At 43.3% G+C, this 23,058-nt stretch overlaps 1 protein-coding gene across 1 annotated transcript in view; it reads left to right on the plus strand.

Moving 5' to 3' along the window:
• Positions 1 to 225: 225 nt before the first annotated feature.
• Positions 226 to 23,058, plus strand: part of stat6 (signal transducer and activator of transcription 6, interleukin-4 induced) — a 28,572-nt gene continuing 5,739 nt past the window's right edge. The window contains exons 1-18 of the mRNA XM_084068239.1: positions 226 to 515; positions 4,766 to 4,906; positions 5,386 to 5,530; positions 9,827 to 9,910; positions 10,266 to 10,446; positions 10,894 to 10,994; positions 11,318 to 11,466; positions 11,827 to 11,943; positions 13,306 to 13,482; positions 18,396 to 18,483; positions 18,762 to 18,884; positions 19,591 to 19,683; positions 20,718 to 20,921; positions 21,148 to 21,242; positions 21,431 to 21,564; positions 21,715 to 21,864; positions 22,026 to 22,080; positions 22,271 to 22,354. Of these exons, the coding sequence (XP_083924365.1) occupies positions 4,776 to 4,906; positions 5,386 to 5,530; positions 9,827 to 9,910; positions 10,266 to 10,446; positions 10,894 to 10,994; positions 11,318 to 11,466; positions 11,827 to 11,943; positions 13,306 to 13,482; positions 18,396 to 18,483; positions 18,762 to 18,884; positions 19,591 to 19,683; positions 20,718 to 20,921; positions 21,148 to 21,242; positions 21,431 to 21,564; positions 21,715 to 21,864; positions 22,026 to 22,080; positions 22,271 to 22,354 (2,111 nt within the window). The 5' untranslated portion in view covers positions 226 to 515; positions 4,766 to 4,775. The remainder of the gene's footprint in view (positions 516 to 4,765; positions 4,907 to 5,385; positions 5,531 to 9,826; positions 9,911 to 10,265; positions 10,447 to 10,893; positions 10,995 to 11,317; positions 11,467 to 11,826; positions 11,944 to 13,305; positions 13,483 to 18,395; positions 18,484 to 18,761; positions 18,885 to 19,590; positions 19,684 to 20,717; positions 20,922 to 21,147; positions 21,243 to 21,430; positions 21,565 to 21,714; positions 21,865 to 22,025; positions 22,081 to 22,270; positions 22,355 to 23,058) is intronic.

Raw genomic sequence — 23,058 nt, forward strand, 5'->3', positions numbered from 1 at the left:
CTGCATAATTCGTACTTTTACTCAAGTAAATTTGGAATTCTTGACTTTTACTTGTAACAGAGTATTTCTACATTGCAGTATTAATACTTTACTTAAGTAAACATTTTGAGAACTTTTTCCTCCACTGATACAAACACTGCTATAGCCCCAGTGACCAGGAGACATGTGTGAACTTGAAGAGAGGAAATGGGCTGTGCTAAAAAAAACGGAGGCGGTTTATGATCGTAATAGGGAAGTATTTTCTGCGCCTGTCTAACAGCACGCCTATCTTTGGTAGAACTTTTTACTCGATGTTATAACTTATAGGCTATTTATAACGTAATAACGATAGTGGGTCTAATTCTATAAGGTATCTGGACAATACGGAGCTCATTATTGACACAGCTGGATTCAGTAGAATACTCAGACTTTGTGGAGTAGAAACTGCCTACATGTGAAACTGAAGTCGGGGAGGAAGGAGATACGCGATCACATTTTTTAAATGTTTTGAAAAAGAAACTAATACTTTCCAGGCGGTAAGTGACAATTCTTGTAGGCCTACTTTAAAAAAATGTTTTATGACAGATCGAGTCAACTGAATTATTGCACGAATGCACGAATGACATGCATGCAATATGTAGGCTATATAGGCTTATAGGCTATTAGCTATTATTTGCAGACTGTTACTGGGGGGTTATGTTAACTCATAGAGATGAATAAAAGTGTTTAGTTAACAGTATATTTTTTTCTGGTAGCTATTGACTACAATGGATGTTTATAAACACGTTATCTGTTGAGCATAAAAACAAGCAGTGGTGGAAAAGTACTTACTTAAGTAAAAGTATCAATACTGCAATGTAGACATACTATGTTAGAAGTAAAAGTCAATGTGCATTGTGAGCTTGTAGATCTGCTATTTTCAAATAGCCAAGATATATATAGACCTCACCTTAAGTGGTTAATGTACGTTTAGTAATAAAAATAAAAATCTAAAAAATAACTTGTAAATATTTAATAATTGCATTGGAGTAAAAGTACAGAGATGTAGTGGAGTAGAAGTAATTAAGTATTGAAAATTGGAAATACTTCACTAAAGTAAAACAAAATACATCAAAAGTGTACATAAGTACAGTACTTGAGTAAATGTACTTAGTTACTTTACACCACTGACAGCAGTCTACTTAAGTTAAGTGATAAGTATTAAAGTGAATAAATCAGTTGTATTAAACATAGGCTACACTGTATAGGAATAATTTGACAATATATAGGCTATGGTGAAAATTCCCTTTTGTTTACTTTACAGTCTGTTGTGAAAAGTAGCCATGATTGTTGATCACCAACTGTCATTGTGTTTATGTATAGGCCTAAACATTCACCAGTAGGCTGTCAAGAAGCTATTTTTGCTCTGACAGTAGCTCTGTGTTGGGCCAATTCTATTGTACAACCTACAGTAGCCTGGTCTACTGTAGGCTATGTATAGCCTACATCAGTGGTTCTCAAACCTTTTCATGTCAAGGACCCCCAAATTGACACTTATTACCCCACGGACCCCCATTTGAAAAGTTATGCCAGGGACCCCAATAAGAGAAGGTTTTTACGGCTGTGATTTTCAACCATTTTAATTTCAGGGACCCCCAGTTTAACATGCATAAGGCTACGGACCCCCATTTCATGGCATTTATACCTCTGGGACCCCAATTCATATTGTAAAATCAATGTTAATTTAACTCTGAGAGTGTACAAATGGAACCAAATGGACCCTAACGGACCCATAAGGGTCCATTTGGTTCCTGTCCATCATTTAGCTGGGGACCCCCTCAAGTACCCCTAGGGGTCCCCGGACCCCACTTTGAGAACCAATGGCCTACATGCATACATACATGTATGTCCCAGAGCCAGACATACATGTATGTCCCAACTTTGTTTATGCCTAGTATTGTGTAATGCACTACATTTTTGTAACACATTTAATTTGAGCCTACTTGATATTTTCGAGGGGTAGCTTATCCTGACCTATGTTTATTTTTACTCTGTCAAATGATATTAAATAGAGTAATTCCAATGACATGAGCAATGACATGAACTCAAAGTTCAATACAAAGTTGTGAAAAGTCTCCATTGGCAGCAGAGATACCATGCAGAGCACAGGTTGGGATAACCCGTTTTATACAGTAGCTGTTGCCAACTTCTCTAAAGTCTAAACCACCCCTTTATGGAGGAAGTTTCTTCAGCACATCCGGCATATGGTATATATATCAGCCCCGGCCCCTACACAGCATATGGTGTGTCTCAAACTGATTGCATAGCAATGCATACGTTAGTGACTCACTAGTGGTAGTGAGAGCCACTGATTGATCCATAGAGGTTAGTGTTTCCTGGGAAGTGCATATTCTGCTATAGCATCACAGACTGTTCAATGCCCTTTTTATTTAGGTGCTGCCATAGGCCTATCATGACTAACGTTTTCCGAAGCCTCTGGCAAGCTGCTAAATCATAACGTTTGGATGCCTAAAAACAATTGTGTCACACACACGTGTTCCTTACAAAGGGGCACCATTTAAAAGGAAAATAAACAGGCTTTCCAACAGATACAATGTATTGCCAAGAAGCATGGTTATAACAGAGCTATCATCTACCAAACACACATTTTCAAACTTTTTGTTTTATGTTTAATTCATTGAAGTAAAGGAGGAACTGTTGTCTTTGTCTGCCATTAGGGAATGTTGGCTAATTTCAGCATTCTCAAATTGGCTGGCGGTATTGCAGTAAAATATTGCAGAATTACAGACAGACTCCAGAGTCAGCTATCAGGGCTTTCATGTTTCAGTGAACATGAGCATAGACATCAACTAGAAAGGGGCACTCAACTCAAGTGGAGCACAAAACTCCACCATGGCAGTATAATACTTATACTGTCTGATATAGTAATGTCAAACTGCATCTCTGTCCTCTCTCTTTCTGTCTTTGTCTGGTGCTCGTGTGCAAGACATTTTGACACAAACACACATGGGTGGAAACATCCATCCCTGCTCGGCCTGGCAGAGATAATAGTGGCATACAGTAAACTAAGCCATGTTAATGTATCGTCGCTGCTGGGTCACAGGTGGAAACCTGTCCAAGTCCAAAACTGTTACTTTTCAGGGCATGGACAAAAGAACCTGCGTTCTAATGGACCCAATGTAGTTATTATTTAGTCAGAAGCTCTTGTTAATGCTTTTTTTTGTTAAAAATGTATAAAACCCTCAATCAGACTTAACCATTGAGGGTGTTAACACCAATATCATCAGATGGGTGGAGTCCTTCCTGACTGATCGGGTACAACATGTCAGGGTGAATAAAGCAATATCTCTCCCTATTACAACCAACATGGGGGCTCGGCAAGGGAGCGTGATCTCACCGGTATTGATCACTCTGTACACAAGCGACTGTAGGAGTGACTCAGATAACACCTGTATTGTTAAATTTGCCGACGACACGGCTATTGTTGGTCTGATTGAGAAGGATGAGATAAGCTAACGAAGAACAGTGGATGAGTTTGCTGGTTGGTGCAAGAGTAACTTCCTTCAGTTGAATATTAAGAAAACTAAGGAGGTTATACAATATTTGATTTTAGGACTAGTGCTCATGATGCACACCAGCAAATAGTCATTGATGGGGATGGGGTGGCGACTGTTGAGGAATACAAGTATTTGGGTACAACAATTGATTCCAAGCTGACATGGAATTCCAACACTGATGCCATCTATAAGAAAGGTCAGCAGAGGCTGAATTTTATGCGCAGACTGAGACGCTATGACGTGGAAAAAAGTGTAATGGTACTCTTCCATCGAGCCTTCGTGGAGAGTGCACTGACTTTCTGTTTTGTTTCCTGGTATGGCTCATTATCATTGGTTAATAAGAACAAACTCCCTAAAATCATCAATGTATCCAGCAAGATAGCTGGGGTACGACATGAGAGTATATGGCAGCAATGTATGAGACCCGGGTGCTTAGGAAGGGGAGAGCTATTGCTAGGGATAGAACGCACCCGTTATACAGTCAATACCACCTTTTACCATCAGGACGACGGTACACAGTGCCAATGTTGCAGACTAGGGCTTCAAGATCATTTGTCCCTACAAGCATAGGACTCCTGAACAAACAGGCCCCATCTCAGTTCTGTGCATAAAATGTAATGTGATGCCTCTTGAATCATGACTGGTGGCCTTTTCTAGCTTGTATGTATTTTGTATTTATGTTATGTGTTTGTGATTTTTGTATCCTGATGGCTGCTTGGCACAAAATGAATTTCCGCAAGGACACATAAAGTATCTATCTACCAGTTTCACCAAAAATTGCAGATTTCTGCTACTTTTACATGACACTTTTGTATGGCAAAGTAGGGAATTAACTTACGACTGCAATGATATACTGTACTGTTAATACAGACAAAAAGTTATGTATAAAGTATGACACTTAGTGGCAAAGGGATGGGTGAAAACACGGAAGAGGTAGGGCTGTTTGTTGTCAACAACTTGTGGTTCTCCCCACATGTGCAAACCCAATAAATCTCACAGGATGTGTTGGCTTTATTGCTCGGCAACAGATTTGGCACTGTTTCAGTTTCACGGTTTCAAGTCCTTTTCCCCTACGTTTCAGCCTATGTTTAGATTGGAAACCCGAGGCTAGCCTCTTGTGAATGCAATATAACATCCTTCTTCCTGTTCATCTTCAAGTTGTTGTTGTCTAAAAATAAACTGTAGTTAACCAATTATAATGTTTTACACTTGCCTTCTGTGTCCTGCAGTTCTCTCACCATGGCTCAGTGGACGCGGATGAACCAGCTGTTTCAGTATCTGCCCACGCAGACTGTCACTGACCTCTATCCAAACTCATTTCCCATAGAGGTCAGGTTCTATTTGGCCAGTTGGATTGAAGAACAGAGATGGTATGACAAGCATGCACGCACGCACGCACGCACGCACGCACGCACGCACGCACGCACGCACGCACGCACGCACGCACGCACGCACGCACGCACACACGCACACACGCAGGCACATTCCCATGTAGGCTACTGTATATGCATTTTGTATATATATGATAGACTGAAGTTTTTATTCTTATCATGGATATATGAATGTGTGTCTAATGTATGTGTACACGTGTGTGTGTGTGTGTGTGTGTGTGTGTGTGTGTGTGTGTGTGTGTGTGTGTGTGTGTGTGTGTGCGTGTGCGTGTGCGTCTGTGTGTGTGTGTGTGTGTGTGTGTGTGTGTGTGTGTGTGTGTGTGTGTGTGTGTGTGCGCGCGCGCACGCACGCACGCACGCACGCACACACACACACACACACACACACACACACACACACGTCCGTGTCCGTGTGCATGTGCATGCATGCCTGTTTCCGTGTGTGCTTGTATGTCTAGGGAGGACTTTGAGCCGAATAAGGTGGATCAGAAGGCCCAGGCCCAGCTTCTGCTGGAGCAGATCATCAGCATTCTCCACACATTGGCCCAGCAGAAAGACGACGTGGTGGAGAAGATGAGGCTGATGCACATCAGCAGAAACATGGTCAGGAGATCATATATTTACAGTACATATACTAGGCCTACTTGGGGCCATGCATGTCGGGAACAATGCAAGTTGGGAATACATTGTCATCCTACATGTTACATGATGACCTCCTCTCTCCTGCTTCCCATACTGTACCTTCCGTTCTCACCCACTTTTCTTTGAATTTGATCAATATGCCTTCTCCTCCATCCCAATATTACTGCCATTCTTCTATCACATTCTGCCACTTTCTGTTCCATTGCATTCATTGTCACTTATGTTGACTATGCGGCACAAATGTTATCAGGCAGATACAGATATATGTGGTTTTTCGGTTGTTGGAAACTGTCTGTCTGACTTGCCATTGGGCACTGCACACCTTGGGGTGATATGAGACACGCGCCAAGTTTGGACGCTTTTTGAGTTACGCCCGGGACAGACTGACACACATGTAATCTGTGAATTAATAGAAGGAGGGTATAGGTGTAAGGACCCCCAATGCAAAGTCCTCCTCCTCGCAATGAGAGTCATGAGCCTGTTTTTGGCAGAGCCCAGCTTTAGAGAGCACTTCCCAGGTCAGTTTGTGTGTTTCCCTTAGTCTCTCTCATAGCTGTGCAATGTAAGCCTTCCCCTTTATTTCTAGTCATGGTAGTCGTGCTCTGGTCCAGAACCATATATTTCTCTTGCCACTTTGTGAAATAGTCCTCAGTGACATCCATAGTGACGTAGTGGTTTTCATTGTCAATAATGGGGAAAGGGCCCAGGATGTTGACCCCCTAATGTTCCATGGGAGCCCTGACCTGATACTGATGCAGTGGAGGGGTGAATGCCAAGGTTCTGAATCTCCAACTGGTCCAGTGGAGCTGCTCAGTGGTCAACAGTATAAACTTGTGGTTGTAGTGGAAGGCTGCCAGGTGTAAATGTGTGTCACCGCAGGGCGTTGCTGAAAAATAATATTGGTGCTCAGCAAACCTACCATGTATGGATCAAGGTTTGAGGGCTATGTACACAGACTGGTTGAGCTACTTGATATCTTTATTGACAGTGTTCATATGTACAAACTAAACAAAACTGTCACGGTTTGAACACGACAGGACCAGTGATGCTATGCTCATTTGAGAAGTGGTTGCTCTCTATTTTAATGACGACACGTGCACGCGCACGTGCACGCGCGCAACATTACACAACATCACTTACATTTTTTCAATGTAATTTAACAGTAGTTTCAAAACAGTCAAGCAAGCCCCCACCAATTGGTTTGGGGCTTGTATGGTTTAGCTTTTTTCGCTCTCTTGTTCTCAGCTGCCTGATGGGCTCTCAGCCAAGTTCTCACATATGTCGTTGGATCCCAGAACCTTCGAGGTGGCCCGTTTATCTTAATGAACATCAAAGATGCTACCCGTGAAACCATTAACCGTGTGCGGGTTGGGGTGATGATTTGATTCATGGCGCTGAAACCCCTTTCACATTCACACCTGACAACCTGCGCTATTGATATGCTAAGTAGCCAGGTACTCGCTCGGCGCACGGATCGAGTGGAACGCATTCTTGCATGCACGCTCGTGCACCTCGCGTGCACATCCGTGCATGTGCCTGCGCGTCCCCCTGGCCAAATAAGTGGTTGCTCGGCGTGCAACCCCGTCCACTGAGCATTGCACCCCTGGACAGGACAGACAGGACCCAAGTGCAGGACACAGACACGGTTGATGTTCCAGGACCTCCGGGGGGGAAGGAGGACAGAGACAGGGCCGGGTGATTGATGTACTTTATTTAGTAAGACATGAGAACAACAGTACATGGAAGTACAAATTCACAATACGAGGTCTGGTGGGGGGGATCGCTGCCAGGGCTCTGCGCGCGCCGGCGCAGAGGGCGCAGGCAGGGCAGGATAGAGAGACGTGGGTCGAGGCCAGGACGGCAGGCGAAGAACCAGAACAGAGATGTAGGGATCGAGGCCAGGACGGCCGCCGGGTCCAGCCGAACAGCGGCAGGGGAGACCCGGACGGCAGGCGAAGAACCAGGACAGAGACGTAGGGATCGAGGCCCGGACGGCAGGCGAAGAGCCGGGGGGGGGGGGGGGGGGACCAAGGCAGAAGAGAAGAGGCCCCGGACAGCGACGACCGGGAAACGGAAACTGCCGAGACCGCGAACCAGCACGGAGGGACCAGACGCCGCACCAGGAAACTGGCGCCGCCCGTCCAGGTTCGGACGTCTCGGCAGGCCGCCCGCCGTTCGTCGCCGCTGACCCGGGGTGAAGAAGGAGCTGGAGATAGGACAGGAAGAAAGAGAAAACAGGAGGAAAAGACAAGGCAGAGAACGTGAACCAAAAACCACAACTGAACGAAAAACAACACTCGGAACAGAGCGCGACTGAAAAACAAAACCAGAACTTAACTTAAAGTCACTTCTTGGGACGCGGGGGCCTCACCGGGCAGTCGTTGATGTAGTGTCCGCCCACGCCGCAGTATAGACAGAGGCCCAGCCCGAACCGCCGCTGCTTCTCAGTCTCACGGCCGCCCTGGGACACTTGTCCATGGTCCTCGGTGCGGGACTCACAGGAGAAGGGACTGGAGCGATTATACTGTCACGGTTTGAAAACGACAGGACAGGCAGGACCCAAGTGGAGGACACAGACACGGTTGATTGATTGATTGAATACTTTATTTAGAAAGACATGGTAAAAGTACATGGAAGTACAATTCACAATACACGGTCCTCTAAACCAGGGGTTCCCAAAGTAGGGGTCGCGACCCCAGGGAGACTGACGTGGGGTCGCGAAATTATTTTGGGTCATTTAAAAAAAAAAAAAAACTTTTTTTTAACTTTTTATTCAACAGAATGGATGAAATACCATCTAAAATGATCACAAATGGTACATTTTACAATTTTAACACATTACAAATGCGCACCGAACGTGCAGTGTCAATTTCAGAGTCAATTTCCGCCTTATTTTGGGGTCGCGGGTTGAAAAGTTTGGGAACCCATGCTCTAAACTGGATCGCTCATAAAAGCACTTGGCTTATTTAATATGAGATCCCTGTGCACTCAAATCATGATGACATTTAAGAAGACATACAAATATACACTACTATGCAGAACGTCATACGATCAGTTTACAGGTTACTGGTATGAAAAACAAGAAATATGTACAATAGATGATGATAGAGAAACTGGGTTTTACTATGAAATATTACACAAACAGAGATACTCCTCACAGACAGAGGGAAAACACTCAAAGATACACGGCACTGGCAAACACAACGCAACAGGAGGTTATAATCGCACCAGAGGCACCGGCTGGAAAGTGTTAATGAAGGAACAAAAGTCATTAGCCTCAAGGGCCGCCAGCCGGGCGTGCCGCGGGTTCAAAGCCTCATCAAGGAGAACATAGTTAGGGGGGGGGGGGGGAAGGAGCGGCAGCACCCGTCACGTGATACTAAACACAGTTGCATACCACCGTCAAAAGGATAAACACAAGAAAGCTAAGAGCATATTTCCATTGTGATGTGTTGTTTTTATTTCAACCCGTGTATCTATCCTGTTTTTTGTGGGTCAATAAAACGTATTAAAATAAAATGTACATAAAACATTGTTTGTGTAAATATATTCCAAAGGGAGGTGCTCCAGTATGTAACTGGTTAGTTTTTCTCAATCAGTATTGATACTATGATAATGTGATGTCAGGCTCTGTCACACCAGGCCCCTCTCACAGCCCTGTGACTGACATCATGGTCAGTATCGGGTCAGTACCATGTCAGTATCATGGTCAGTATCATGTCAGTGTCCTGGTCAGTATTGGGTCAGTACCATGTCAGTATCATGTCAGTATCATGGTCAGTATCATGTCAGTACCATGTCAGTATCATGGTCAGTATTGGGTCAGTACCATGTCAGTATCATGGTTGGGACCATGTCAGTATCATGTCAGTATCATGGTCAGTATTATGTCAGTATCATGTCAGTATCATGGTCAGCATCATGTTAATTAAAAAATCACACCTGTGTGAAGGTAGCGGCGCCTTTGATACATTTTGTCATCAATAAGTGTTTATAATGTGTTTATAGCCACGTGTCACGTGAAGCTTGACCAATCACTTTGTTGACGTGTCTGACCAATCAGAACGTTGACGCAAAAGCCAGGTATAGAGGGCTACCGCTCTATACCTAAAGGTATAGAGCGGCTAGCGCCGCTAAAAAAGGCTAGGATGACACCACCTCCCCATTGAGAAACACTATGTTAGTGCATTGAATATATAACAGCTGTCATCCATCATCCATATACTGATATTTTGTGCTGATGTGTTTGCTCTACAGAACATATTCCGGACGCAGCCTTTAAACTTTGGGGTGATGGTCAGGGACATCCTGAGGAAGGAGCAGGCCCTACTCAACAATGCTGTAAGAACTGTATTATAATTCTAGCATCACAGGAACACTAGGAATACTTGTGTGCCTTCTTGCTGTTGGATATTTAATTATTGGATCATCTGCAATAAGGATAACCATTACGCTTATTATCAGTCACTGGTTAACAATCTCAATGAACAGTCTAAAATGTGAGAAGTAAGTGATAGTTCATTTTAAGACGATCATTAAGATGATCATAAGTAACATTGCAGGGTGTGTATGGTGAGTGTGGATCTGAGACTATATTTCATGACAACAAAACATTTTGAACCACATTGGCCCACAGAATGTCATTGAGTATTCATCGACAAAATGTAAAGTAGTAAGTGCCGTCCCATGTCTTCAGACTGTCAACTTGCCCCACTACGCGCAGTCCCCCAGGCCTGTGCAGTCCTCTACCCCAAATATGCAGGATGTGGACCACCTAGTTCTGAAGGTGCAAGAGCTCCAGAACTGTCGAAAGAATATCCACGACGGACAAGAACAGCTCAATTTGAATGTAACAAACTTTGAGTTTGATTCACAAGGTGAGTCATTGTTGTGAGTTTTCCCATGTATCAGTTCTGGTCTGTATTTCAGATCATAGTACTATGACATCATCCCAGCTAAAAAAGGATTCTGTTTTTATTGGCCATTGTCAATGGTATGACATCGATTGGACTCCCCCTGGGTGCTGGGAGAGAATGTGAGAGCTAGCTTGTTTTGGCAATGACATAATTCCACTTTTTATGGTCTGCAAGAGGCTCGCCCTATGAAATACGAGATCAACATTGGAGCCAAGTTCGAGATTCACTTTGGAGCCAAATGGATCCTGAGATCCACATCATTTCCTAGTTTCATAGTTTCCCATGATAGGGACCACATATTGCACAACAGGCCTTTAGATTTGATTTGATTTGATTTTGTTAACAATATAACAATCTGAGGCTTTAATATGAGGCTTAGCTTGCTTACTTACTGTCTCCTTGGCTTAGGGCCTGGCCAACCGAACGGATTGGACCCACAGAACAAAGAACGGCAAAATCTTCAAAGAAATATTAATCAGCAGGAGAACCAATTGCAAACTTTGGCTGAGGTGAGCAAGCTGTCAACTACTGATTATCGCTATATTTAGTTTTAAGGAAACAACTTTGTATAAAAGAATGCCAGTTGTTATTCCCACACAAAAACATATATCATATCGTTGCAGTCGGGTGGAAACCTTGTATGTCAAAACCGTTCATTTAAAAAAAAAAATTATTAAAAATGAAATAATAATAATAGTGAAAATAGCAGATCTACAAGCACACAACACTCTTGTATGATGAAGTTGGGCATTAGTTTACCAAAAGAAAACATAAAAAGTTGAGGTTTCTGCCCGACAGTGACGATTTGAAACATATTATGTGCTGTTTATAGAAACGCTTTCAGCTGCTGCAGGAGGCTGTGGACAGTCTGGACCAGTGTCAGTCAAATCTCATCACCAGACTGAAGACCTGGAGGTGGGAGCAGCATAAGGCCACCATTGGCCACCCCTTTGATGACAACCTCATCCCCTTGCAGACCTGGTGAGGCACACCACATACGTACAGCAAAATATATCAAAAATAAACAAACAAATGACCAGAAATATACATATATTAAGATGTAGGCCCTACACAAAGATGCTTTGTGTGGTTTTATGTTGCTGAACTGATGTGGCTGACTTAGCAGTGCTGTCATCTGTGTCTATTTCTTAGTATCTTTCTATCCGTCTATTTCTGAGTATCTTTCTATCCGTCTATTTCTCAGAATCTTTCTTTCAGTCTGTCTATTTCTCAGTTTCTCTTTCTTTTTATTGGTCTGTTACTCAGTGTCTCTTTCTCCCAGTCTCTGTCTGTCTCTAACCTCTCATGTGTTCTGATTCACATTCTCTCTTCCTCTTTGAGGTGTGAGACACTGCTTGTGGTGAATGGAAAACTGAGACAAGAATTGATGCTGGTGGGGCAACCAATGGCAGAGCATGAGGAAAAGCTAGAGCGCCTTCTACAGTCTCTGATTCAAAGGTAATACCATGGAAGTATACAAACTAGATTTTCATTCACACTGGCTTTGTATTTATGCTTTATTGCAGACTCTTGGTCCAATCTAAACATACTGTACAACACAAGCACAAAAAGACCATAAAACCCATCTACCAGCATTGGTGGAAAGTAAGGCAAGGCAAGTTTATTTGTATAGCACATTTGAACAACAAGGCAATTTAATGTGCTTTACACAAAACATTAAAGACGTTGTGAAATTACATTTTTCAAGTTTAAGTCTGAAACGGCCTCGCAACCAATCAAAAGGTTCCATCCCTACAGGCTATGGCACGGTGGAATATAATTTAGCTTATTTCTAACCTAAAATGTTTTCAGATACATATTTTAAGTTTATAATGAGTAATAAACTGTCTGGATGTCATCTTGAATGAGATTCAAAAACGGATTAGTTCTGTAATTAAAATTAGGTGTGTTTGGAGGAACGTGAGATATGGGAATCAAACAGGTGAACGAAATCAAGATTAATTTACATTCATACAGATCTATCTATGTCATCTCGCAGCACGTTTTCGTTCACAGGAAGTAATTAAGATTGGTCTTTTAGGGACTTTTGATATAAAACATACTGAATATTTGTTTTCTTAATTTCTTTTGGCATCTATTGTTAGGTATGGCCATATCACCACGGATATGCTCTAAAAGTGTGAAAAACATATTTTTCATTTCACTACGTCTTTAAGCAATGAATTTTAGTTGTGATTGAAAAGAACTGAGAATTGCAGCACGCCTTTTTATGCACCGCATATCTGGAACAAACGCCCAGAAAACTGCCAGTTTGTTCCAGATAATAATGAATGACATATGTGTGGGTCCCCGGCCGTGCAGTAACATACCCCCCCCCCCCCCCCCCCCCCACAACAGTGGCCCACCCACAACAGCGTTGTGGGTGGGCCACAACGCTGCTTCGCCACGCTTTTTTTTTTTGCGACAGAAAGCAGACCTTTTTATGGAGACCTGTAAAGACGCTGTTACTAATTGTAACAGCGTCTTTACTCCCTAAAAGTTCATTCAAATTCATCTTCAGTACACTTGACTTACAATAGTCAAGTGTACTGAAGATGAATGCAAGGACAGGTTTTTCTAAATCCTGTTTAGACATGACCAGAAGTCCTTTCATTTGTGATATATTTGTAAGGTGATAGTAGGCTGACTTTGTGATTGTGTTAATGTGGCTATTCAAGTTCAAGTCTGAGTCCATCACTACACCAAGGTTCTTTGCTTGGTCCCTGTCCTTTAAGTATGATATTATTCAAATCAGTTTGGTATTGTGCCAAAAGGTCCTTAATGCATGATGCCTGTCTCCATACTGTATGTCTGCTTCAGCTGTTTGATGGCGGAGAAGCAGCCCCCTCAGGTCATCAAGACACAGTCCAAGTTCTCCACTACTGTGCGCTTCCTCCTGGGGGAGAAGGTGGCTTCAGGGAAGCCTGTGGTGCTGAAGGCACAGATTGTCACTGAGACACAGGCCAGGAATCTGGGCCAACTTGGCACAGTGCCCAGGTAAGTAATATACACGATCAAAGGGAGAATCAAATCACACTAATAAAACTAGAAAAGTGTGCTCCTCGGAGCACATGTCTCACCAGGCCGGGTTGCCCACCCAGGGCCCGCAAATAATGGAAGGCAGTCATAGCCACTTGGAATTTGAAAATCAAACCATGCATCTTGATGACATGACCCCAGAGCTCATTTGTACCGGTTTGTGTGAGTTTTGGACACAATCTTTGGGAGTAGTAGAAAAAAGTGTGTTTTGAAGGGGGCCAATGTAAGATATGTGGGGTGGAGGTTCTTCCTTGTCTTACTGCGAGTGTGCAAAACGAGCCACTTATGCAAAGTTTGGAAGGCAACCATAGCCAATTGGAATGGAATATGTGAAATCTAACAGATACGTCTTGATCGCATGACTACAGAGATAAGGTGTACCGAAGTGCGCATAGGTGTGGACAAAATCTGTAGGAATAGTATTAATTAATGTATTAAGCAAAAATCGGCCTCATGGTGGCGCTATAACAGGACGATTTAAAATATTTGGGGTGGAGGTTCTTAATTGGCCTACTAGGAGCTGCGTTCAAAGTTTCTCAAAACTTTGTATGTTTTAACTTAATTTTAACAAAATGACACACATCATGAATGCAGCGCCCGATTGCTGGGAAACGTTGCACGCACATTCCCACTAAGCCAAGAACCTTCATCCCAAATTTTACAAATCTCCTCATGGTGGTGCTACAACAGCCCACTTCACATTTTGGCCTATAACTCTTTCTTGAACCGTAGGTCGTACAATCAGCATATTTTTTCCCCTGGATTCCTTGAATCATGACGCAACTTATAGCACTGTTTGTGCCAGATTGCATTTTCTGCCATAGTGTGTTTTCTTCAAAAGACACTTTTTGCTAATACTCCCACCGATTTTATCCAAAACTCACAAAATGGCCCGGACTGCTAGTTTAGCAGTCCGGGCACCGAGGCTCTAGAATAGCCTGACAGCGTGTCGCAAGTTCGATTCCCTTTCCCAATGTCCTTTGCTGCGTGTCTCTCCCCATGTCTCTCTCCTCTGTCCTGTCAATCTTCACTTAAAAATCTATCTAAATTATCTAAGCCAAAAAATCTTAAAAAAACAATATATGTGTAGCAGGGCTATGTAAAGCAATGACTACGCCACGCCACCCACACATATAGGAGTGAGGGATCCTTTAAACACATTAACCATATACTGTATATAGATTTATAGGACTGAACAAGGTAAGGTTCCCCAGAAAGGTACGGGTTCAGAATGAAAAGAACCAGAGGCTGATGTATCAAATGTGTCAAGTTTATTCAAACAATTGGTATAAAAAGTAGTCAGGTTAAAATACAGAAAGGAAGAAAGCGGTTAGTATTACTGGGAGTTCTGCAAAGGGACTAAACCCAAAAGGCAAAGGGGCAATAAGGGTAAGGGCTTCGGGGCCTCTAAAGCAAATATACCGAAATTAAACAAATCAAATCCAAATAATGCAAAACCAAATACAGTAAATGAGCAAATCAACACAAAATACAAATACGGAAAACCAAAATCATGCAATGCTACTTAATGGCCCAGTATAGCTCTGTCCTGAGGTCAACCCTATTGCACACAGTCCAATAGCAAAAACCCATCTAAACAGTATATATGGCACGGTGGGAAAAACAGTGATGGTTAGTTCAGCTCCTACAAAAAATCAAATAATAAAGCATTAGACCAACCCTCCAACAATTCATCCCAGACATTAGGCCCCTATAGCAAGATGACAAAATACAGCAAAATTACAAACATACCCAATGAGTCAATATATGCTCATGGCTCCCATTGATATAGGCCTGCACAGCCACAGGGTACTGCTGCTCAAAGGACCTGGAGGCTTCTGGAAATACAGATATATATTAGTACTAGAGTTTCGGGGGGCTACGCCCCCCTCAACCCCAGCCGCGCACGGGGCCCAGCGTGGCCGTGTGTATATTGGGGGACCCAAATCGCCGGAGTGAAACTGTGGAAAAGTTTTTTTGAAAAAGGAAAAAATTTGAAGAAATAATATTTGTTATGTTTCAGGGGGTCCACAGGGGGTCCGCGGACCCCCTGATGGTCCACTGACCCCCTGTGGAGTGTTGGGACGCGCGGGGACACCCCTGGAACATTGCGGAGCATTTCGGTGTTTTTTTTTTTTTCATGAAGGTGGTTGCTTGTTTCTGGCGCAGGCTGTGCAAACCTGGCAACCCAGCGCATGCTGCCGCACGTTTAAGTGGCGTAGCGTCATGAGGGTCAGTGGGGCCGTGGCTCGGTCAGTGAAGACCCTGTAGTGCGGATGATATGTGGCATAGAGGGGCAGATTGTAAATCCACAGAGGAAACATCCGTGGGCTACCATTGGTTCAGCGATGTGTGCGGTCGCCCTGCGGCCCCTCCTCCTCCAGCAATGTGCAGTATTGAGAGCCCTGACGTCACAACAATGGGAGCGATGGGCACTGCACTATGGTTGGTTAGGGTACACCTAGGGCCCAGGTAGAACCCAGTTAAAGCCTGCATGGGCAAACCCAGTTAGGACCCGCCTTGGTCCCACATAAACATGGCTAGTTGGGGCCCACCTAAGGGCCAGGTAGAAGCTACTTATAGCCTGCATGGGCATCGCAGTTGGGACTGAAGTGGATGCCGCTGACATTGCTGACATGGGGTCCATATGGTTTAGCCCACCTTGAAACCATATGGGAACTACGCTGGCATGCTGGCTGTAATGCAAACGCTGCATCATACCTGCAGTGTGTAGTTTGATGTTGTGTGTGTAGCAGATATACCTGCAGTGTGTAGATCAATGTCCATAGGAAAGTCAATGCCCAGCAGTTTTTTTTTTCCCCAGCAGAGTTTCTAGTGTCTCTGTGTCTGTCTGGAAGAGGTTGCACATGAACTCTGCAGCCGCACTGAGGCGCTCCAACACAAACACTCTGACATTAAGCTGCTTCACACAACAAACATCAGCACCACGCTGCTGTTTGTCCAAAAGACACAATATCTCCTCTCCCACCGACGTCATGTGTTCATTTATCGACAGTCGTACAGACTCCTTTTGACACATTTTACGTCGTTTATCCAGCTCTCACTGACTCTCCACATCGGGCTGTTATTTTGCTGCGATCAAGTCAACGATGTGACAGATTAGCTATCACAGACGGACGGACAGGGGGTGAAACATAGTCTTGCGCCATGCCTTTCGGCCTGGCGGAGACAATAAAAAACCGACAGTAAAGGAAATGGCCATTTCTGCAACAGAAGTAGTCAATAAACTATGCTATGAAAACATGGGCCACATTGGCAAAGAATGTAAGAAAGAGGCAATCATGTAGAAAATAGCCGATCTCCAAGCTTACAAAGCCTGTCAACGTGAGGCGTTTCGAGCTTGTAGATCGGCTATTTTCACAATATTTACTTGTGGAACGGAGTCAAACAGAATGGGGGGGTCCCAGATCAAGTACGTGTATTTGGGGGGGGGGGGGGGGGGGGCGGCGTGAAAGGGTTGATAAACACTGCTCTAATCGGAGCGAAATTATCTGAAATTACTACATGACCATAATGCAGGCTAACATGCGTTGCACGGGGCGGTCCTGCCATTACGTTAGTTACTGTAGTTGCTGTGGAGCTACATAGTTCTCCAGAAGACACACACAAACATACACCATCTACAATGGACGAACTGAGCAGCAATATAGACATTCACCACACGAACGTGCATTGTTGACAAAGTGATTGCACAGCCGCTGCAGGCATGACAACCAGGTTAGCGTTAGCGACATGGCAGCTATCACAGTGCCCTGTCCGTCGTGCTGCAACTGCCTGTGATGGCTACAGCAGTAACAGCAAGCTGTCTGCGATGCCATTGTCTGGAGACTGCTCTTAGCGTGACACGACCAATGAGAGTGAGCGCTGTAGTTGTTGCTAAGATACGGTGGCGTCTCTGCCCCATAGCTTGTAGATCTCTCACACATGATTGGCGTAGGCTGCGTTGCCAGGTCTGACTTTGTGTCTAAGCAATGGTAGGCTTATTTTTGCGCGCCTTTGGGCTCGTTTGCATTGTGCGCACGGCAGCGCTTGTTTAGCGTACGTCAGCGCGACGTGGCAACGGACGTGGCAACGTGAAAGGTGATTGGCTGGTGAAAAGAAACACCCGACGTTACACCAGAAATGGTGCCTGGAGAAAATGGTGACCAAAGAAAAAGTTTGGAAAAAAAGGAAAAAACCCCCGCAGCGGCTGGCTGCTGTTGTGGTGATGAGGTCGTGCGCACGGTAAACGGTACGAAGCTGCCTCCCCTTCCGTTTTGTCCGACATTTGGTGAGTAGAATTAATTATGTTGCGCGGTGGAAACGGTGTAGTGAGCAGTGAGATGTCCCCTACGCGAGGCGTAAATTCAGCGCGGCGGCCGTGGCGAGTCAGTAGGCGACATGTGGTCTGGCGGTGCGTTGTTTATTCGATAACAGAGCTGTGGGGTGTCGCCACCGAGGGTGCGGAAGTTGCTCGCCATTTATATAGTTAGATAATTAACAACAGGCCTAATATTGTCAGCCTATCTAAACTCTTATATATATACTATTGCTACAATGAGTTATAAAAACCTTGTCATTTGTTTCAGACTTACCGAGAATTAGTCTGTACCCCTCATGCCTCCTCCAGGTCTCTCTCACAAACACTCAAGCCAGGCTTCTGGCTAGACAGGAGGCCACAAACCTGGCCACCCCTCTTTATTCACTTTCCTTAAAGCGCCGGTGCTACAGTACATATATATATTATGTATCAGAGTAGTAGAAACATTTTTGCTACAGGCCCAGAAATTAACAACAGCCATCATTCTTTATGATATTATGCCACCATTGTTTTGAGCAATGCATTGATATTTATGTATAACGTGTTGCAGTGAGAACGTTGGGGAACTGATCAACAACACAGCAATCTTGGAACACAACCAAACTACCAAGAGTACATGTGCCACCTTCAGGAACATGGTATGTAGTGCACTCCAGTAGTATACTGTATATAAATTATATACTGTATAATGGCCCGGATCGCTGGCCTAGCGGTCCGGGAACTTAGGCTCAATGTAGCCTGACAGCGTATCGCAAGCTCGAGTCCCGTTCATGATGACCTTTGCTGCGTGTCTCTCCCTGTTTCTCTCTCCCTATTTCATGTCCATATTCACTGAAATCTATCAATAAAGGCAGAAAAGTAAAAAAAAAAAAAAGGGTTAGGGCTGTAATTTATTTTTCTATTTCATTTCTTCCAGTCCATAAAGAAAATCAAGCGAGCAGACAGAAAGGGCTCGGAGTCTGTGACCGAGGAGAAGTTTGCACTTCTCTTCTCGACAGAGATCACCATTACTGGTTGGGGAACTCCATATAAGATACAGGTTTATTCTTCATCTTTTTTTTTCTATCATTGTTTTGAATGCCTTTGTTTTAATTGCCTGTGATTTTGATATGCTAGTAAGTAGCCCTGGGAACCAATGGTTCCCAAGCCATGTGACCCATAGATCCATAAGGCCCTGTTTCCGTAGCATGAGGCAGCTTGATGATGTTCATCAATGATGATGCCAGTAATCCAGCTCACTTGTGCCAAGCAGACAGGCAATGGGTAGTGGGTACCATTTTTATAGTCTTTGTTATGACTCAGCCGGGGATTGAATGCCAATGCTCCAGTCTCAGGGTGGACATTCCAACCTCAAGGCCACTCAGCTGGAGTTCCTGAAATCCCTGGAATTAAACACATTTCATCTATGGTAGCTGTGATAGCTGTTTTATTTTGTGAAAATTGCTTGCATTGGTTTAGTCATGTTTGTAAGGCAAAGCAAGGCAACGCAAATTTATTTGTAGTATATTAGCATTATAGCATTATAGCATATTTCAACAACAAGGCAATTCAATGTGCTTTACACAAAACATTAAGTTAAAGAAACACGTTATAACATCTTTGAATACATTTCAATACCTAACACCTATTCTGAACAAAGAACAAAAAACACAATATAAAAGGACATTTGAGCATTGCAAACATTATAGCAAGTAGCAATGTATCTTGTGGTTGCTTGTTTAATTTATGTTATTGTGTTATTAAAGACTATCTCACTGCCGTTGGTTATCATCGTCCATGGTAGTCAAGACCACAACGCCCTGGCCACCATCATATGGGACTGCGCCTTTTCTGAACCAGTGAGTCTCAAATTATCTGTGTGCTGTCTTTCTGTTTACTCCTCTTCTATTTTCATGTACAGCAGCTGGTATTCTGTTCTCTCTTCTTTCCTTATTTTTGTTGTTATCTCTGTCAGGCAGAGATCTTTCATTCACTGTGTGTGTGTGTGTGTGTGTGTGTGTGTGTGTGTGTGTGTGTGTGTGTGTGTGTGTGTGTGTGTGTGTGTGTGCGCGCGCGCACACACACACGCGTGTGCGTGCGTGAGTTTCTGCATGCCTCTCTGGGTGTGTCTGTCTGTCTGTCTGCAGCTAATCTTGCAAACTACTGTGTCATATTTCTTGCAGGCCAAGGACCTCAATTCTCAAATATATTTTTAAAATCTGTCACTGACAACTGTATATATATATTTTTTTAAAGTATAATCACTGTGCATTTGTCACTCCAGGCTACTGGATATCGTCCTGTCAGGCTATGCACCCCCTTAAATCAGTACAGCAACAAAAGTTTCAACATTTATGGTCACTGTTTAGCAATTTTGCTAAATTTGAAATGGATATACTGTCCGCAACAAATACTGCTTGTTGCATCAGATGGATGCCTCTTCCATGCACACAGCATGCCTACTGACGCAACACACATAGTGTACCCAGTTCTCTGTCACTCCGTCACACAGTATGAGGCTGCTTTCATGTGCACGTTGAGTTTATTGGATGGTAGTTTTCCCTGGATGAGGAAGTAGATGATACACAACTTCCTAAGTGAGGAAGAAGTTGAGAGGAGACATACAGCATAATAAATGCACTGCAACACCAAACCACAACTTCTTTTGAGTCATATCCACTCCAGCGCATTTCCTGTTTTTGACAAAGGGACATTTTTACTTATGTCACAATTCGCTTCATTCAGAGGATTACACACTGGCTATTAAGATAAATGAATTTATGAATGGGGAAAAAAATCACCCTACAACTTCCTATGCTGAATAAAAATCATTCAATAAATAAATCATAAGTATAGGGTTTATTGTGACTAACACACTTCACAATGTCATCAGGACAGGTTGCCGTTTGTGGTGCCAGAGCGTGTTCCCTGGAAGGCGATGTGCGTAACCCTCAACAGTAAGTTCATGTCGGAGGTGGGAACACCCAGACGCCTAGATGAGTATAATCAGCACTTTCTGGCCCAGAAGATTTTTGACAAGCCGGACATCTCAGGAGACTACAGCAACATGTTGGTGTCCTGGACCCAGTTTAATAAGGTATACAGTACACACACACACACACACACACACACACACACACACACACACACACACACACACACACACACACACACACACACACACACACACACACACACACACACACACACACACACACACACACATATACAGTACATACACACACATTATACATAATACTGTGTACACACACAGTCACATACAGACATCTACTGTACTAACCTCAACCTCCAACGTTCTACAGGAGGTTCTTCCTGGGCGGCCATTCACATTCTGGCAGTGGTTCGAGGGAGTAATGGAGTTGACCAAGAAACAGCTAAAGGCCTATTGGAGTGATGGGTGAGTGGCTTTACCAGTCACATGGTGTTACCTTACACTGAATAATACAGGCAATATTTGAAACATTTGTTTCCAAACATCTGTTTTTGAAAACAATTTACTTAAGTACAGAAATCAACTAAATGTACTTTGTTACTCCACCACATGTTCTTAATGAAAATTAATTTGTATAATGTTCCCTCTATTAGGTTGATATTTGGCTTCATTGGGAAACAGCACCTCCACCTGATTCTCAAAGACAGGCCCAATGGCACTTTCTTACTGCGTTTTAGTGACTCTGAGATTGGGGGCATTACAATTGCTTACGTGGCTGCGTCTGAGAGTAAGTGTTTGTGGGCCTTTTGTGTTTTTTGCGCACGTGCGCACCGCATGCACTCACTCATTCACTCACTCACTCACTTACTCACTCACTCACTCACTCACTCACACTTTCTTGTCCACACATGTGACATGCACTCTTTCTTCTTCTTAGATGGGGGACAGAAAATCCAGAACATTCAGCCCTTCACCAAGAGAAACCTTGAGATTCGTTGCCTTGGTGATTGTATCCGAGACATTGAGAACATCACACTTCTGTACCCGGAATATCCTAAAAATGACGTGTTCCGTCAATACTACACAGGTGGATATCCTCTATTCATACACAACATACTATACTGCAGGCTTATTGTTGGTGGTATATATATATATATATATATATATATATATATATATATATATATATATATATATATATATACGTATATGAATATATGTATATGCTCTTCTGCTGTCTTTATGTAGATGACCCTTTACCAGCATCGAGCCGTGGCTATATTGGGGTGTCACTCGTGGTCACGTAAGAAACTACTGTCAAATTATGCTCATATTTCACAATCTGTATGTAACTGCACTCATTTTACTATAATAAAAGTCAATGTGTGTGTGTGTGTGTGTGTGTGTGTGTGTGTGTGTGTGTGTGTGTGTGTGTGTGTGTGTGTGTGTGTGTGTGTGTGTGTGTGTGTGTGTGTGTGTGTGCGCGCGCGCAGGGAGGCAGGTGCAGGTGCAGGTGCAGCCTCACCCACTGGTTCCAATGTGATGTCTCAGGATTCCCAACAGCAGCACTACCCCATGTGAGTTACAGTTCTGATCAAACCAACCTCTTCTATTAGACATATTAAATGGTACAAAGTCCTGGCACTCATGCATTCACATTTCCAAATGAACTCTTCAAATGCAGCCTTAAAGTGTCCTGCCAGAAGGTTATTGATATTTACCTTTACCTTTTCCATGAACTTATTAAAAATTATTCTTAAAACATTCAATAAGGAGAGATCTCAATTTGATTGAGTTACAGTACATACTGAAGAGAATACAAATTATAAATGACATAATATTGAATATAACAGCTAAATAGAAACACATAGAAACTTCTTTTGATATCAAATGTTTTTTATTTAAGTTTCACAAATACAAACAAGAACTGGGCAACAACCATGAAATTAAAAGTCACATAAAAGGAAAATAAACAGAAAATTAACAAACACATAGCACAAAAAGCACACAGACAATGATAAATGAAAGAGAGAACAGTGATGGAAAGTTAAACCCCAGCAATGACAGGCTAGTGAGCCATCGAAGATCAGCAGCCATAAATAGCCTTTAGCCAGTGATGGAAGGCTAAATGGTCATCGAAGGCCTGTAGACAGAAATTAAAATAATTTGAATTAACAACGTGGGGAAACCACCACTAGCCATACAAAGTAATTAGGTATTTATTGTTCTCAAGGCTTGAAAGATTTTTGATCAAAGAGAATGACAGCAGAATCTTGACTAA

The sequence above is a fragment of the Gymnoscopelus microlampas genome, assembly GCF_963454915.1.
Source record: "Gymnoscopelus microlampas genome assembly, chromosome: 10".
NCBI lineage: Eukaryota > Metazoa > Chordata > Actinopteri > Myctophiformes > Myctophidae > Gymnoscopelus > Gymnoscopelus microlampas.